The 18,723-nt window shown below is 34.6% G+C and overlaps 1 protein-coding gene across 2 annotated transcripts in view; it reads left to right on the forward strand.

Moving 5' to 3' along the window:
• The window catches only part of LOC149805120 (carnitine O-palmitoyltransferase 1, liver isoform-like), a 102,588-nt gene that overhangs the window by 52,883 nt on the left and 30,982 nt on the right, over positions 1 to 18,723 (forward strand). For both annotated transcript variants that reach the window (XR_016417654.1, XM_089947548.1), the window contains exons 8-12: positions 154 to 269; positions 2,706 to 2,767; positions 7,698 to 7,796; positions 9,548 to 9,597; positions 14,001 to 14,085. Coding sequence is in view for 1 of the 2 variants with exons in the window: in XM_089947548.1 (XP_089803674.1) it covers positions 154 to 269; positions 2,706 to 2,767; positions 7,698 to 7,796; positions 9,548 to 9,597; positions 14,001 to 14,085 (412 nt within the window). In the remaining variant the exon portion in view is untranslated. The remainder of the gene's footprint in view (positions 1 to 153; positions 270 to 2,705; positions 2,768 to 7,697; positions 7,797 to 9,547; positions 9,598 to 14,000; positions 14,086 to 18,723) is intronic.

An 18,723-nucleotide genomic window follows, 5' to 3' on the forward strand; every position in this document is an offset into this window, starting at 1 on the left:
ATTGTGTGTGAGTTATAAAGGGAGAAGTGTACAGTGGGGGTAGATGATAGTACAGTTTGCAGAAAGGACACTGGTCTTCAGAACCTTATTTAGAAGCTGACATTTCCTACTTAGTATGAAATAATCACATAATTTTATTCTTTGCATGACCAGGAAAGGAGTGTATTTCAAGTTTGATGGGTTTGCTTTGGATGTTGATGGAAAAGAAACTGCTTTGACAGTAGAAGAAATATACAACATCCTGCAGCAAATTGTCAATATTTCAGATGGTAAGTGTTTGATCAGACCCATGATTGTAGAACAGTGCCCAACATATTGAGTAAATCACAGATGAGGTGGTATTGTGCCAGTTGCATATAGGACACATATACCAGCCCATACATAACTACCTTGACCAGAGTGTATATCTTGCCATTGTCCACTGACAGTAGAACACAAGTTTTTGATGTAAATCATGTAAATAAGCTTCTGATGTGCCATTAGAGAAAATCTTGGAGATTTTAAAACAGCAGGGTTCATTTAAAAACTTGTGACCCAATATTTTAAGTTTTGACCTGTTATGAACCATTATAATTTATTTTATACACCTTTCAAAGAATTTTTGAATCTTTAACTTTTGTTTACTTTTTAGTAGTGTATGTTTGCTTTTATTTGGAATGGTTTATATTCCTAAAGATTCTAACACATTTTACCTTTATATCTTTAGATGACCTGGTTGTAAGACCAGATGAGCTTATGACTACCTTTAAAGTTTACATAGATGATGCAATCTGGCATCAAATATTGTCACCATTACTAAAAATAGAGCAACATTGAAATGACTTTCAAAAAGGGCTTGACAGAATGTAACAAAATTTTAAAGAAAACATCCTGGTATATAAAGTTTTAAGTTTTGTGCACTGAGGCTGATCCATCATCAAATATGTCCACCATTACTAAATATAAAAAATAACTTGAATTGGATTCTAATGCAGAACCACTGAACATAATTTTATCATATTTGACAAAGCATTTTGGCATGAACAAGTTTTAGAAATGATGTTGATCTGGCCTAAAATCTGGCTGTTACTCTAAACAATAGAAAAACCTTTGACATTTTCTGATAATCCACTCAGCAGAATTGGATCAAATTTGACAGAAAGCATACTAGTATGAAGGATTTCAAGTTTGTAAATCTTATGCTGATATATCATTACATATGTCCACCCGTACGAGAAATAAAAACATTTTAGAAACTTTAAACGTTTTCTCCAGAACTGTTAAACAAAACTTGACCAAACTTGACAAAAATTATCCTGGTATGAAGACCTTTCAGTTTTATATTAAGGATACCCATTTGCCATCAGATATACAGAAAACACTTTATACAACTTCTTATTCAAAATGACTAAACAGAATTTGATTGTATTGATAGAAAGCATGAAGATCTTTATACAGTGATGCATATCCACTGTTGAAAATGGCTGACATTACGTAAAACAGAGAAACATTTTTTCTAAAAATAGAATTTGATAAAAGTTTGTAGACAGAATTGAGGTCTAATACCTAATACAAAAGATGCCAATCTGCCAACAGATAAAGCCATTGTTACTAAAAATAGACAAACTTACTTTTGAATAATTCTTCTCAAATAACAAAACAGAATTTGATAGAAAGCATACTTGTATATGGGTTTAATGTTTTACAACTGATGCTGATTCAGTATCAAATATGGCCACTGTTACTAAATATTAAAATTCCTCCAAGACTGCTGAATAGAATTTGATTGTATTTGAAGAAACATGCTGTCATGAAGACCTTGCAGATCAATACAGATGATGCTGATATGCCATCACATGTGGCCACTGTTAATTAAGGGTGATATACTTAAAAAAACTCCAAAACTGTTCAATAGAATCTGTACAAACTTTACAGAAATAAGACCTTTGAAGCTTGTACAGATGATGCTAATCTGCCATCAGATATGGCTGCCATTAGAAAGCCTTTAATGGACTTTGCCTCCAAAACTGATGCATGGAATTTGAACAGTTTTGGTTGAAAGGATCCTGGCATAAAGACCTTTCAAATTTATATGCATTTGTTCAGTCTGTCATCAGATCTGTTGACTGTTTTAAAAATAGAGAAATGTTTTAATGGCTTCTCAAAGACCATTAAAATGGATAAGGCTAAATTTGACAGAAATCATCCTGATATAGAGAACTTTAAATTTGGACAAATCATATTCATCCACAACAGAAGGTAAAAAAAATATGTGTGCAACTTTATCTAAAAATAATCTTGAACAGAATTTACCCAAGTTTGAGACATTGTATAATGGCACAGGGCCTGTCAGTACTGGACAAATGATGCTGATGTGCTCTGAATATGGATGAATCTAGAAAGAATCTTGAGAAACTTTGAACAGTTGTTATTATAACTTATGTGCAGTTAAAATTTTATCACAAAGTACACTGTACCTGAATCTACAAGGATAATGTCACTATTTACAACTGCAGATGGCATGAAGATGGTAGCTAATTTTTTTAAATTATAGATTTCATACCTTTACTCCTATAAGATACCAAATCTTGTTTAAATGGCAAGCACTGTTATCTTAATGGCCGTTTTTAAAAATACATAATGGTTTTGTTGGCATACAAATTTATACCATCATAATCTATGCTCAGTTCTACTCTGAAAGTTTATTTTCTCAATTTTAATTTCAGACGCAAAAGACTTTAGTCCTGTGGCAGTCTTCACTGCACAGAGAAGAGATGTTTGGGCCAAGGTAATTACTGTGGCTGCTTTACACATGGCATCTAGTAGCAATACTAGAAATCTCTTAGATCTATGGAATTTAATATTTTGATTGTTCTGAATAAGTAGGAGACTTAAATCCCAGGAATAGGTAAATTCATCAACTTTAGTTTAATTTTTATACACTTGCTTTAAGGCAGTGTACGTTTATTTAGGGCTGTTCCATTAAGAACATATTTATGGTACTCAGGGGAGACAGGTTTTAGAAGATATATGCCAAGGTACTGATTAGTCAAAGAGTTCATATAAAAATGACATAAAATTTTAAACCATTTCTGTGGGTGATTACTCCAGATTGAAAGAGTTTTCTTTGGGTCCCAAGTATATTTTACTAATACAGTCCTCAGTCTATCTGCCTGTTACCAGTTTTGCTTCTGCAGAATAACTCTGGTTGTTCTCGACCTCAGTTATAAATCTTTATGGATGGCTTGCACTTGAGGTAAAGAAGAACTCTATAAATTACTGGGTCAAAAGCATAAAGTTCAAGGTCACTGACTTTAAGAAGAAATGGTTTATGCACAATAACTTGAATTTTTCACCCTATTGATTTTGGGGTTGAATGCCACTGTGACTGAGAAAATAGACTGAGAAAATAGAAATGGTTTCTGCACAATAACATGGCATCTCCACTCTCAGTAGTTACCAAACTTTGTGGATTGCTTGCACTTCAAGTAAGGTAATACCTAATCAGTTATTTAGTTCAAAAGGTCAGTGCTGACTGAAAGAAGCAATATGGTTTCTGCGCAGTAACTTGAGTTCATCATCAATGGCCACCAGACTTTATGGATGACTTGCACATGAGGTAAAGAAGAACCTTATTAATTTTTGGGTCAAAAGACCAGAGGTGAAGGTCACTGTGACTGAAAGAATAAAAATTGCTTCCATGCAGTAACATTGGTTCTGCATCACATTTTTTACCTGACTTTGTGGGTGGGTTGCATGTATAGTAAGGAAGAAGTTCATTGATTTTGAGGTAAAAAGGCAAAAGGTCAGTGTCACTGTGACTGAAAGAAGAAAAATGGTTTCTGCACAGTAATATTAATTTCACATCACATACTTGAAATAAACCATGAAGATGGCTTTCACATGAGGTGAGGAAGAAACCTATTCTTTTTTGTGGGTCCAAAGGCCGGGTTCACTGTGAATGAAAGAAAAGTGGTTTCTGCACACAAATTTCAGTTATCTTCATAGAGTACCATTGCAAACAATAAAAGACTTCTTTATGATATCTTGTTGGTTCTAAATGCAAATGGTGCCCCTCAAACAGCCAGTATAGCCACGGTAGTAGCCATCTTGGATATTTTGTTTTTATTACTCATCCTGAATCACTAAAAAAAATTCTTATGATGGTCCTAAATAAAAATGATGCACTTCGGACAGCCAGGTATTTCCACCATAAATTATTACTACATGTTTGTCATGTTGACCTGGGGTTTTCTGTAAAAGACTTCTTATGATGTCTGAAAATGGTGCCGATCTGACATCCAATATAGCCACATAGTAGCCATCTTGAAGATCTTGTTAACATTGCTCCACCTGGTGGATAATTGTATCGATGTGAGGTTTTCACTAAAAGACTTGTAATGATGTCTTATTGATCTTTAATGAAAATCGTATCCTTAGGGTATCCAGATATGGCTGCAGCTGGCTTGAAAATATTTTTGGTAATCCTTCTAAATGGATGGTCATGTTAAAATATTATTTTCACTAAAAGACATATAATGTCTTGTTGGTCGAAATGAAAATGGTGCCACTGTGACATCCAGTATGGCCACCACAGAATATGGCTGCCGCCGTCAGCCTATTAAATTTTTCTTATTCCTTCTCGTGAATGGATGGTCATATCAGAATGGGTTTTTTGCAGCAAGACTGTCTGGTTGGTCTTAAATAAAAACAGTCTTCAGACATCCAATTTGGTCATGTTGAACAGCTGATCACTTCTCATATTGACATGTAGGTTTTATTAAAAGACTTCTGATGATGTCTATTTGGTTCTAAATGATGGTGCTGATTTAACATCAGATACAAAGGCCATCTTGGAAATATTAAAAATCTTGTTATTGCTGTTTGTCCTGATCAAATGGTCATATTCACTGAACTCTTATAATGTTTAGGTGGACTGAAACTAGAATGATGCTAATCTTACATCCATTATGGCCACCTGAACAGATGTTTGTATTGACATGGACTTTTTTTTACTAAAAGGCTTCTTCAGATTGATAACGGTGCTAATCAGCTCTTCAGACTCATGGTCATTGTAGTCAACTTGAAAATTTTGTTATCACTACTTCACTTGAATTGATAGCTGTAGCAGCATGGCTTTTCGCTTAAAGACTTCTCATGATATATAGCTTTTCCTAAATAAAAATAGCACTGAACAGACCTTCAGCATGGCCCTTTGATAACCATCTTTAAATTCTGTTTTCGCTACGTCTCCATAGATGGTAAACATGGGGCTTTCTCTCAGAGATACCAAGTAAAAACTGTGGTGATAAATGACAACCATCTTGAAAATTGTTTAAGAACCACTCTACTTGAAGGAATGGTCATTTCAGCATGGAATATTTACTAGAACACTTCTTTTTATATGTTTAGCTGGTTCTAATTGAAATGTGACCTTCCAAATTTAAAAATCTTGTGACAGCAAATTATCCTGAACAGATGTCCATATTGTTATTTAATAAAAAAACAACCAAAAAATACTTATTCTTGTAATTTATTGTAGTTCATCAATTTAAATACTGTTACTCTAGCCTCAAAAATAGCTGCCCAGATGACCATCTAGAAAATCGTTATCTGTTTCCTGAAGGCATGCTCATATCGACATGGGGTAAATCATAGCAATATGTAGCTGGTTCTGAATGTTAATACTGCTCATCTGAAATCCAACATGGCATCAATGTGACCATGAAAATCGTTATTACTCCTTTTCTTGCATGGATCTTCACTAAAAGAGCTTTTGCAATATTGGTTCTAAATGACAGGGTTGCAGATCTGAACACTAACATAATGGCCTTTTGCTCTAAATAGTATTTATGAAAACCAGAGTACTTCATTGCAGTTACAAACAAATTGATGTGTACAAATACAAGTGAGTTTTGCTCCAACTTTATATTTATTTAGTTGCATCCTAATGAACAACTTGATAGTGTTCTGACATTGATTTATAAATCAAAGGTCTTGACTTACCATTTTAGCTGCACTGACTTGTTAGCATGATTATACAGACAAGTTTAAATGGATTTTTATACAGTCCATTTTGTGGTTGTATTAGAAGAATACCTTGAATGATACCAATTAAATAACTTTGTTTTTTCCCCCATAATATGTATAGATTTGACCAAACTTAGCATGTGGTATATCTTGACATTGTATAAGAAAACTTCATTGATTGTTACGTATCCATAATACCATGCCATGAGAAATAATTATGTGCTGCAGATACTCAGTAGTAAAAATGAACAAAAGGACAGGAAAAAGAACTTATCCTGGAAATTCTGCCAGTTGAGTGTCGCTCACTTTAAAGAGTCACATTTAGTAGTTGATGTGCCTAGGTCAGTATTCATTCTAGAAATGGAAATGTGAGGTTCATTGTCCCCTAACATTATTTATTACTTTTGACTATATAAATATTTACTATTTGAATCATTCATCAAATCAGACTTGGCTCAGTTGTGCAGTTTACTTCAATTTCTTTGTCATCATGACACAGTTGTGTAAGTGGACAAGACAGTTTTAGGAAACTGCTATCATCTAACTCATCAGTGACTGATTTAAAGCATATAATTGCTAAAAAGTTAATAATTTATTCCTAAAATTAAAAAGTTAGTGATTCTTGTGCCTATGATCATTATTAGCCTATGATGTTGTGAGCCCTCCGTATTGGAATTTATATGTCAAATGCTTGAGTGACTATTACCCTCTATAATTTAATTGGGACATTTTTTTTAGTTTACATTTATTTTTGTTACTTTGAAAATAAATGCTGCAATATTATAGCTAAAGATTTCTCTTGTTTATATCAATAATATCTACCAAGTGCTCTCAATTGAAGCCCATGCTAATCAGAATTACTAAGACATTTCTGTTGTCTGATGCTTCTTTGGTAATGAGTGTACTCTATTCAGTTAGCTTGTTATGTGCTTGATTTAGTCAGTTTTAAGTCAGTCATAACAATCTTTTATATTTATTTTCTTTGATCTTGTTTGTGTACCCCTACAAGCACCTTAGAGGGTATTTTCCTGCATCAAAAAGATGACAAATAAGGGCCATTTGAGCAATGGTGTAGCCTAAAATGAACCCTATTTGGTCAGTGTCATACATTTTGTGCAAAACCCTGCAAAGCAACACCCCCCAAAAAATATATGACTACATTATACAGCTTTTTGACAGATCATTCAGTTCATCCCTTTTAAAAAGAATGTTTACTATTGTTTTACCCCAGTGGTATTGTCCTTGGTTACTAAAAGTGATCTGAAAGTTTTTCATCCAGTCCTTTTGTTATTCTTGAATGCAGTGTCTTTCAAGAGTGTTTTTGAGTCACTTATGTGATATACAGAAATATTTGATGTAAATGGAGGGAAGAGCAAGTAAACAGTATAGTGGAATGTTGCAGCCAGTTCCAGTTTGTTTCATACTTGACAGATGGCAATGAGTTTGAAAGGTAAAATTTATTAGAACCTGTGCAGATTCCTGATTTTTTTTCTTGTCCACATTATGTGAATCAGGAAAGGTTCACATGTGGATTTATTTCTTTTGTGTGAAAATTTTCCATCAAGGTTTGTAATCAAAAGTCATAGAACATCCATATACAAGCTATCTTGTTTATGCACATTTATGTTTAGTAAATGAAGTAAACTTTCTTTAATTCCTGTTTCCTTTCATTTGTATTTTTCGTTCAGGTTCGTAATCGTATGCTAGAGAACACTGTGAACAAACAGTCCCTTGAAGATGTGGAAAGTTCCTTAACCTTCTTTGTTCTTGAAGAAGAATCTCCAAAGGTAGAATAGCATGCAGATATTTTTTTGTTTTACTATCCTTTATAAAAAATACTATGACTTGCTCATCTACTGGTTTTTCTAAACGACTAGTATTTGATAATAAATGCTGTGAGCATATGAGCGTAGGGAAGAGTGCTTACATTATTCTCTCCATAGATTTAAACTTTTACTGGATAAACATATTGTACTGCAATCAGGGACATCCTTATAATTCCTGGATGATGTACGAATACACAAGTTTTAGCTATATACTTTCTTTATAGATTTTAATTGTACAGTCAGAATTTATGGTGTTTGCTACAGCAACATGATGATCCACATTATTAAATTAATACGCTGAAACTCGCCTTAAACATCTGTACAGCAGCCAATATATTTGTAGCTGACCTGATCAAAAGCAAAGTGAGCTTATGTTCTGGCCTTTTGTTCATCATCCTTTATGCACCATCCATCACCTGTTATTGATCTGTCAATCAACACATGCTTGTACGCACTCAAGGCTTAATTGTTTTGTCAGATTTGATCAGACTTACTATATTAGTTCATATTATCAAGACCTAGGATGAGTTCAGTAAAGTACAATGTCAGTGCATATTAATGCAGCAATCATGCTGTTAATTGAGCTAGCTTGAGATCAAGAGACCATATTTCTGATCAGATTTGGCAGGTAAGCATAGATCATAGATTTTTGATGAGTTTGATTATGAGTGACGTCTTTGAATATAAATGAGGTAATCATGGATGTAATTGGATGAGCTTGTGAACACTTCAGAAGACTTATTTCTGATTAGATTTTGTTCATTTGCTATGGAAGCTTATATCATTGATATTTTAGATAAATTCAGTTATAAATGACAGCCACATGTATTACTGAGGTGATCTTGCATTTGACTGGCTGAGATTGTGAACACTTTGAGAGCCATTTTTCTGATCAGATTTTAGTAAGATTTGATACGTAAACTAACTTGTTTTTATGAAGACCTCAGATGAGATCAGTTATGAGTGACATCCAGTACTATTTATCAGATGATTTTGCACCTGGTTGGTGGAGCCTGTGAACACTATTGATAATTCTTACCAGAATTAAATCAGATTTTGGTACATTAGCTTGTATCATCAGTGTCTCAGATGAGTTCAGTTATAAATGAGATCATCACATATTACTGCAGATACAATCCGATCAGATGGATGCAACCATCTTATCATGAGGCCAATGCCTTAACCACCACTGAATCACTACGTCTAGTTTTGGTGGGGATCTCAGTGCAAATTATGACTGCAGAGTTGGTGCCCTGGTTGGGTAAGACAGACCCAAGAAGCCATGCTGACTTGATCAGTTAACAACCTTATAATGCCAAGCATATGTGAACTTTCAAGATAAGAGTTATGATTATTTTTTAAGTTTCGAATCAAGCTTTAGAAAACAGGGTCTGGGAGAAATCCAGTGGAGACTCCTTGTTTTATTAGTACTAGTCCTTTTTATTCCAAGAAAGTGGTCCAATATATATGGTCTGGGAAAGAAGATAACTGATATCAGTAATAAACCATGTAGCAACTACATGCTTTAAGCTTTTCATTTCCCTTTAATCTGCATTTGCCAGCTGACTACACATGATAACTACACAGATGAGTGACATCTTGGGCCTCATGTTTTAGAGAATTTCCACTTGTTACAGCAGTAATTATATTTGATACGAATTTGATAGAGTTGTACACTGATTTCATATCTCTATATCCCTAATATGTTTCAGACTAAGGAAGAAGAATCCATCTTCAGCATGTGTGGCAATGGATCAAACAGGTAAGTAGTGAATACTTAGATGAGAATGCTAGTCAGTTCTATAGATTCAGTAGAATCCAGTAAATTTGGATTTGTCCTATAATGTTCTGTATCTCCCAGATATCCTATATTTTCAGTTTCTTTTGTTAAATTAAGTGTTTTGAGCATTTGTTTTTCCTTTTTATTCCTCTTGAGCAATAGCAGAACGAGAATATTATTTTGTGCTGTCCATCCTGAATCCATTATAGCATGAGAGCACAACCACTATTAAACTCAAAGCCATCATGACTAGATCCAGTTTTCAGGCCATTACAGTTAGTTTTCAGTGTTATACACATTTCTGAACTTTTAAGGCTTTGACCTATTCAAGAAGGCTTTTGGATGGCTGGGTGGTGTCAGGTGCTCACACAGCTTGTTAGTAGCTTCATGTAGGTCAGTGGCTCTTCCTGGGTTCTTCCTCCACCAAATACACTGGCTGCCATGTATAGCTGGTCATGTGCTGAAAAACGTTGTTAAACTTTACAAACTAGACTTTTTTAAATGAATTCTTGCAAAACCTCATTAACGAAATTCAGTAAAAGCCATTTGAGAGAGACAAATTAAATTTTGTTGCAAATTAGCATTGATATTTTAAAGACCTGATTAGATTTTCATGTCCTTACATAAGTGTTTGGTTACAGTGACATTCTGTGACAAAAACCTTGACAGGGCCCCACATTGACATGTTGGAGCTCTATTGTAATCACTATTTCTGTATGTCCTTGTGTCTGGCAGTCAGTCCTTCTAACCATTAATACTTCTTATAACCAGCATTTCTCTGCAAGCATCACATGTAATTGAACACCATTTGGTAGGTGAATTCCATGTTGCATGTAGATGTGACTTTTAGATTTTGACTTTTCATGTCCCAGTTTTGACAGAGCTATTGCCCTTTTCCATTATAGCAGATCCATGTACCCAGCCTAGCTCAGGAGCTATTCAATTCATTCTCATGCAATTTGATGTGTACATAATCTTCTAACCTTAGATGTTCCTTATATGTCATGTGTCTCGTCAACTCCAGTTTGAATCGATTTATGTCCATTGAAAAAGAACTTATATCTTCACAAGGGAAGTTGCTTGTAACCAGCATATCTCTGTAACCCATGCACATAAATGGATGGCATTTGGTGAATTGCCTATTTCATGCCTTTGCCTTTTCAGGTCCAATTTTTATGGAGATTTTGCCCATTTTTAAAAATCTCCAGCAACAGCATGTCCTTGTAACCATCATAGGTCAGGAACCATTCAGAATGTTCTTTTGTACATATCTTGCAGACCTAGATTGCCTTTATGGATTTTAACCTGTCAGATCCATTTAGGAAAGAGTTATGACCAAAGACAGTTAACTACTGCATTCCAACTAAACTTGGGATTCATGTTAAGTTAATGAGACCTTGCATGAGTTTAATTTCAATGTTCATTATCATCATTGTGATGTATTATGGCTTATGGTTGCTAACTCTTACTGTCAGCAGCAGGGGTGGGCAAAATATGGCCCATGACCTGGCTTTATCCATTAATTTACATCAGAAGTTGTGGCTTTAAAAATCACTTGTCCAGCCCACACCCTGGAAGATGTTGCTCATGCCTGGTCCAGAGCATAACTTTACTAAGGATTATTGCATTTCAGCTAGTGGGATCCTTTGTTGTTGTTGTGGGGTTTAACGCCATTTTTCAGCACGATAGGCTATACATGGCGGCCAGTATTAATAGTGGAGGAAGAACCCGGAAAACCCCGGAAAGAACCACCGACCCACGAGAAGCAGTGGGATCCTTTGCAACACACCCATCACTACTGACTGGTTAGTGCATTTAAGCTAAAACTACTTGAGGAAGATAAAGGAAATTTAATAGGCATTTTTATACTTGTATGTAGATCGTCTCATTGATTTTTTGGGGTCATTACAGCAAGTTTGCAAATTCTGTTTTTTATAGCATTTGATATCTGGTCTTGAAAAACGATTTGAAAATGAGAAAAAAATGGGGGGAAAAACCCTGAAAAGTATTTAGATGTGCTTTGACAGCATTTTTAATTGAGTACTATTTTGGACTTACTATTAATAAGGATTTCACCTATTCAGTTATATGGGAGGGGCTGAGCATTAACGTTCTTTTTAATCTATGATATTATCATGCATTACTTTTATTCAGATGCCTTTGATATTATCCCTTGTCTTATTATCCAAATTGTGTTATACTTGAACTTCCTAAAACATAGTTTAGGTGTCTTTATCAGTAAACCAGTCATTGTACTTGGTGAATATAGCATGGTTGACATTGACTTTGTTATTTGCTTTAAGAGATGGAGAGATGTGTTCCATGGCAGATAACTCACAGATTTCAGATAATCAGGTTACAGAGTTAAAAGTGGATAAATTAGTGCAAGATGTGCATTGTGTAATAAGTTGATGGAGATTTTTGGAAAAATGAAAATGTATGCTCATTCCTTGCCTCAAGTTATTAGTGAGCACTTTAGGATACTCGGTCATTGATTACTTCTTATTTGGAGACATATTATGAGATAAATTATATCAGTCAGCTACAGATCCCCTCTCCCCCTCCTGATGTATCAAAACTCATTTTGGCCAGCTATCCCTCCCAAACAGTCATAGTTGAAATTGACAACCTCATTGTGAAGGCAGAAGCCATGTCACAGTAAACATTTACCATTTAGTTAAGTTAAACTGTCTTATGGAAAGATCTAAGGAAAAGGTCCAAAAATGATATGGTTTAATCCCTAACTCAAATGTTGACATTGTTTATAGCATTGATGTTATAATAGAATAATTTGATAGAGCACACATGCAAATGAATTGTCATTGCTATTATATATATTTATATTCAAGACAAACTTGTCACACTCTATTTTAAAACTTGGAAGATGGACTGTACATAAAAACAGTTCAGGAGGTTTCAGAAAAGTGGGTAGGTTAATTTAAGCATGTCTTTGAACAATTTATAAAATGCCCTTGAAAAGTTGTGAAGTTGAGTCCTGTGAACTATGGTTTAAAACTTTTTGGACATGAGCTGTTTTTGATGAAAATTTTGTCAGCAAGATTAAACAGAGACACAGAGATCAGATTTTTAAAACATTTCTAAATTCTGGAATTGTTCGGATGTAGACATTTTTTCTTTTATAGTACTCCACTAATTACATTATGGCATTTGGAGGAAACACATTTGTTTTCATAAGCACTGGACAAAAAGCAAAATAGTAACAAGTTCCTTTTAATTTTTGTCGTGTTCATGCCCCAAATTTGTGAATGCTTTGTTACCTTTTTATTCTTTAGAATAATTAAAATAATGCTGTTTTCATGTAAATTGAAATCAGGTCCCATTCATAAAAGGCATTTTTCAGTGCAGTAAGAAAAGGAGGAGACCAGAAAATTTTCTCTAATTGAATCTATCAGCATGTTTGTAAATTGTCTGTTCCTCAAGACATTGATTGCAAATGACAGAATGGACTACTTCATGACTATTATATGACATGTGATCAAGTACAGCTACATGTTGTTTATACTAATTGGCTAGTCGGAGCTTGGATGACACATGGTCCTGGAGCACTACATTTTATAAACACTTAGAATTCATTGTTAAAAATATCACTGTTGTTTTCAAAAACATGTCAACGAATTTTGGGTATTGATCCATTATGTACACTGTGTGTACATGTTAAGAAAATGATGTTTGGCAGTTCAATGAAACATGGTTGTCCCTCATTGTGTAGTGACTTTTTCATCAAAAGCATCATAGTGAATGATAATTACAGCTAAAAGTGAATTTCATTATTTTAAATAAACATTGTCAAGGAAAAGATTTAAAATTAAAGTGAAAGAATAATAGAGAGAAGAATGGAACACATAGTAAAACAGAAGGAATAAAGTTGGGGGCATCACAAAAATAGAAAATAAAAAACTTAGTTTTATTATCAGCTGAAAGTCAACTTATTCAGTAATGAACAAAATGAATGAACCAAAATTGAATGAATTGTAACCAGAAATGCATGTAATGGGAAATAGATTAAATTCTTAGATGAAGATTATATGTTTGAAAAGGACGATAATTTATAACTAGTTTTATAAGGATTATGAAATGAATTATATATTTAGACCCTCATATTGGATTGACCTTGTGAAGCTGCATGGAACTTTCATGGTGTTCCCATTGAACATTTGTACTCACCTATAACTTGTCTGTTGCTAGATGGCACTAGTGATGTTGGATTTAAGAAAGCTTTGTTTATAATAATCTGACCTTCTGAAACATGGAGACCTTGAATACAGAGTTTTATGTTGAGGACAAGTTCCATTGGCAGTGTTTAATCTTTTTAGTATTTCTAAATAAATAGAAATTTCTTTATAATCCGTTTTCATTCTTTCCAGATGGTTTGACAAGTCCATGCAGTATTTCATCTATGCAAATGGTAAAATTGGAGTCAATGCTGAGCATGCTGCAGCAGATGCCACGGTACGTGCAATGCAGGGTTGTATTTAGTTAGAATAGCACTGTGCATTGTTAAAGACAGGGTGTAGATATAAAAGAATCAGCAATATTATCTCGTTTTATTTCTAGCTATGGTAGTAAACAGTTGTTGTTGTTGTGGAGTTTAACGCCGTCTTTCAGCACATGATAGGCTATGCATGGCGCCCAGTATTAATGGTGGAGGAAGAACCCGGGAAAACCCTGGGAAGAACCACTGACCCACAAGAAGCTACTGGCAAGCTTTCTCACATACCCACATTGGCCGAATCCTAGACTTGAACCCATGCAGACAGAGGTGAGATGGCAGTGATCTGTAACGGAGAGCGCTTTAGACCACTCGGCCACTCGGGGCCCCTGTAGTAAACAGACTTTTGAAAGGAGAACAAACTCAAATTTTTACATGTACTATGAATGAACTGACTCTATGGATAGAAATACTTATTGAGGTTTTATTTATTGACTTAAAACATTGGAGTTGATTATCTGGGCCATGAGCTTCAGTATAATGGATAAAAAGTCAACCTGTGTTAATGGTCACCTTTATTTAATTGTCACCTGGTGTCAGCAGCCATTCACATCCCACATGTTAAATGGTTATTTGTTCTCTGCAGTCAACAGTCAGGTGTTTCTTAAGCAAGGAATAGTTTCTTGCAGTTTTAAATAGCCACTCAAGCATATCAACCGTGTAAATGAAGCATTTGTTTCCATGAGAAAGGCATTGCTGAGGTATAGAAATACCAAGTGGATTATTGTGTAAACATGTCTTATCATACAGATAATTATTGTACCCAGATATCTTGATCAACATAATTTTGAACTGGCTGATCTCTCAAGATTTTATTTTATGAATCTAATAAGGCAACAATAATGGTTAGAAATTTCATTGTAGGGGTAAATACTTGACTATGATTATTTAATCATTCTTATACCCCCAAACATCTTTTATTTTAGATAGTAGTGGTACTGGGGAGATTTGCTGATGACCATTCTAAATTCACCAGAAAAGATCAGTACATAACTAATTTTAAGCTGAATTTGCTTTAGTGTGTCAAATTTTTTAAAATGTATTTACTGCATAAAAATAGTTTGGTTAGCTGTGGTAACCTCTTCCAGTGTATTGTAGATAATGTGAAATATCAAAGTCAGGTTTCAAGTAATGCTCATTTCTGTTTGATAAGCGGATTGAAAAAATCCTCACCATCTAAGAAAAGAAAAAAACCCTTATGATTTTAAGAATATGGTTTCAAGATTTATTTTATAATAAAATTGATTAAAGTAATATTAACAACAATTACAACAACAGTAACAGTAGTAATAACAATGATATTTCTTAATACAATTGATTATTGAAGTAAAAGCAACAGTAGTATTTGATGTACTGTTTTTGTTTAGAAACCAAGTTTGATAGTTGAATCTCCATTTAGAGGCCACCTGTGTTAAGACACCAGTGGCCTTTTCCAATAGGTTACTGCTTAAGAGGGACTCGATCTTATGTCACAAGGTCACATCCTATTTATCACTATTACATGGTCATCCAGAATGCTGCTGCAGGTAAGTTGATTTTGGAACAGTTGAAAACAGGATGAGGTTAAGCTATGTACATGTAGTAGATAATACAGGGACATGAGGAACAAGATTATAAGCTTGTTAAATTTTTACTGTGAGAACCTGCTTCTTTTCACTACCACAGTATTTGCTTAGATTCTTCAGAGTTTATCAAGTTACTCCAAGATACTGTCACATAGCCAGACTGGCAGTATAACAGTAAAAACTATTACTGCTTTCAGAGGTGAAGTGCTTACGAATATGGCCACATCTTGTGCATAGGAAAGTTATTATTTGCAGAAAATGCATGAAATTTTCCCACTGAGAAGCAAAATTAAAGTAAATACCTTTCTTACATTTTACATTTAATAAAACTATTTTGTTACAAATAGTGCTTTTCCTTCGAAAGGTACCTAGTTAGTCAGGTATGTGCCTGATTATTTGGACAGCTAGGTCTGACCTCTTATCTGTATAAACAGACCCAACTAGTTTAAAAAACCAAGTCTTGAAATTGGAAATCAGGCAATTTTGAAAGATCTGCTTTGTTTAGGAATAATTTAGTATGGTTGACAGCCTCATTGTCAGTGTAATGTGTGTGCAGAATTGACTTGTTCTCTGTATTTCTGTATCAGTTTACCAGTTATTATTACTTTATTTAGGAACTGCACTTAGATCATGTTCACCTTTCAAACCTAGACTTGTTGATGTTGATTAAAGTATTGTTCTTCTGATGTTACATTTCAAAATTTATCTGTCTCAGTGCATTGATGATGGGGAATTTGTCTCAGTGCATTGATGATGGGGAATTTGTCTCAATGCATTGATGATGGGGAATTTGTCTCAGTGCATTGATGATGGGGAATTTGTCTCAGTGCATTGATGATGGGGAATTTGTCTCACTGCATTGATGATGGGGAAAGAAATGAAACTTTTTCACACAGGAGCAAGGTAACGAAATGGGAATTACAACAGTGTCCATTCATAACTGTTCCTCTGGAAACCTTGATAGTTTTATTTTTATAAACACCTATGTTAAGTTGGGTGTATTGTGGTGTTTGTCTGTCCATTAGCATGTGTATGTCTAGTCCAGAGATCAGCAACCTATTTTACATAGTGTGCCACTTTTTTCCTGATTAATTACAAAGTCAGTGAGTCTATGTCACCAGTAAGAGAGTAATACTGTTAAAATCGAGATTTTTAGCTGCCTTTGCATGCCACATAAAACCTATTGACATGCCATCTTGTGGCATGCGCACCGTAGGTTGCTGACCCCTGGTCTAGTCCATGACTTTGAAACAGCTGGAGAGATTTTCATGACACTTTGCCTTAGTATATATCATGGATAGATGGTGTGTTGCATACCATAATCAAGCCTATTGTTGAAAGTCAAGGTCATGGCATGGGGAAATGTAAAGTTCTTGTCTTAAAACCTTATATTGAATGTAAATTTTTAACTGCTGAAAATATTTTGATTAAAATTTACCTCAACTACTAGGTAGCATATGTATATTGTTTACAGTTGCCATGCCTCCTGCCACTTGGTCAAGTTCTCAGCAAAGGAAAATATAATTAGAGACTTTTTGTAAATTTCACACCACTGACAGACTTTTTGTAAATTTCACACCACTGAAGATGTCTGAATGAACTTTAGTGAACTATATTGCGTTGTATATGTGAGAGACTTTTTAATGGATAATCCACCTTTGAATTTCAGACGTGTTGACTGGTTCAGGAGACAACAATGCAATTTTAAATTCCAAGCAGATATTGCTAATTTCTCCCTTTCAACTAATGGTAACTCTGACACACTGGGCGAATTTTATGTAACTCTGACACGCTGGGGGAATTTTAGGTAACTCTGACACGCTGGGTGAACTTTAGGTAACTCTGACACACTGGGCAAATTTTAGGTAACTCTGACACACTGGGCGAATTTTAGGTAACTCTGACACGCTGGGGGAATTTTAGGTAACTCTGACACACTGGGCGAATTTTAGGTAACTCTGACACACTGGGGGAATTTTGGGGGGAATTTTAGGTAACTCTGTCCTGAAACACTGGGGGAATTTTAGGTAACTGACACACTGGGCGAATTTTAGGTAACTCTAACACGCTGGGGGAATTTTAGGTAACTCTGACACACTGGGGGAATTTTAGGTAACACTGTCACACTGGGGAATTTTAGGTAACTCTGACACACTGGGGGAATTTTAGGTAACTCTGTCACACTGGGAGAATTTTAGGTAACTCTGACACACTGGGGGAATTTTATGTAACTCTGACACACTAGGGGAATTTTAGGTAACTCTGACACACTGGGGGAATTTTAGGTAGCTCTAACACACTGGGGGAATTTTAGGTCAGCATAAGTACCCTCACATGTCTGAGTATGGCCTTAAGGCCTGTAAGTTCAGGTGTAAGTTTTTTTTTTATGGATCCATCCTGTACCTGGATGGAATAGATGATGCGGTGTTTAACAGGATTTGACCTGAATGGATCTCTGGATTAAATGACTACACCAACACTATTTTATGAAAGATGGAAGTTTATTAAATGAATTAATAAATATATATATATATTCTCAACAACATATACAGTGTGATTCTTTCAAGCTCTAAACATATGACTCATTTAATTGCTTCACACCAACATGTATTGTTTGTGAATGAATTTGTTACTTTATGAAACCTTATTACATAAAAATAATTCATACAGTCATTCAAAAATGGGGTAACAAAAATGTGGTTCATATATTCAGAAATTGCAGACACATGATACAGTAAAACCAAGATATGATTCATATAATCTCATATAATAAAGGCGAGATTCATATAATCTCATGCAAATAGGTGAGATTCATATAATCTCATATAATAATGGTAAGATTCATATAATCTCATGCAAATAGGTGTAACTCATTTATACTCAAATGTACTCAATTGAAACACAACATATGTTCCCTGTACTCAATTGAAACCCAAACATGATCAATTGTAATAAACATAACAGTTGTGTCAAACATATGACTCGGGGTTCGTATAGTTATTTGTACAGCATGTATGATTCATAACAATGTAT

Source organism: Sinohyriopsis cumingii, chromosome 2 (assembly GCF_028554795.1).
Source record: "Sinohyriopsis cumingii isolate HCF-2022 chromosome 2, ASM2855479v2, whole genome shotgun sequence".
Classification (NCBI taxonomy): domain Eukaryota; kingdom Metazoa; phylum Mollusca; class Bivalvia; order Unionida; family Unionidae; genus Sinohyriopsis; species Sinohyriopsis cumingii.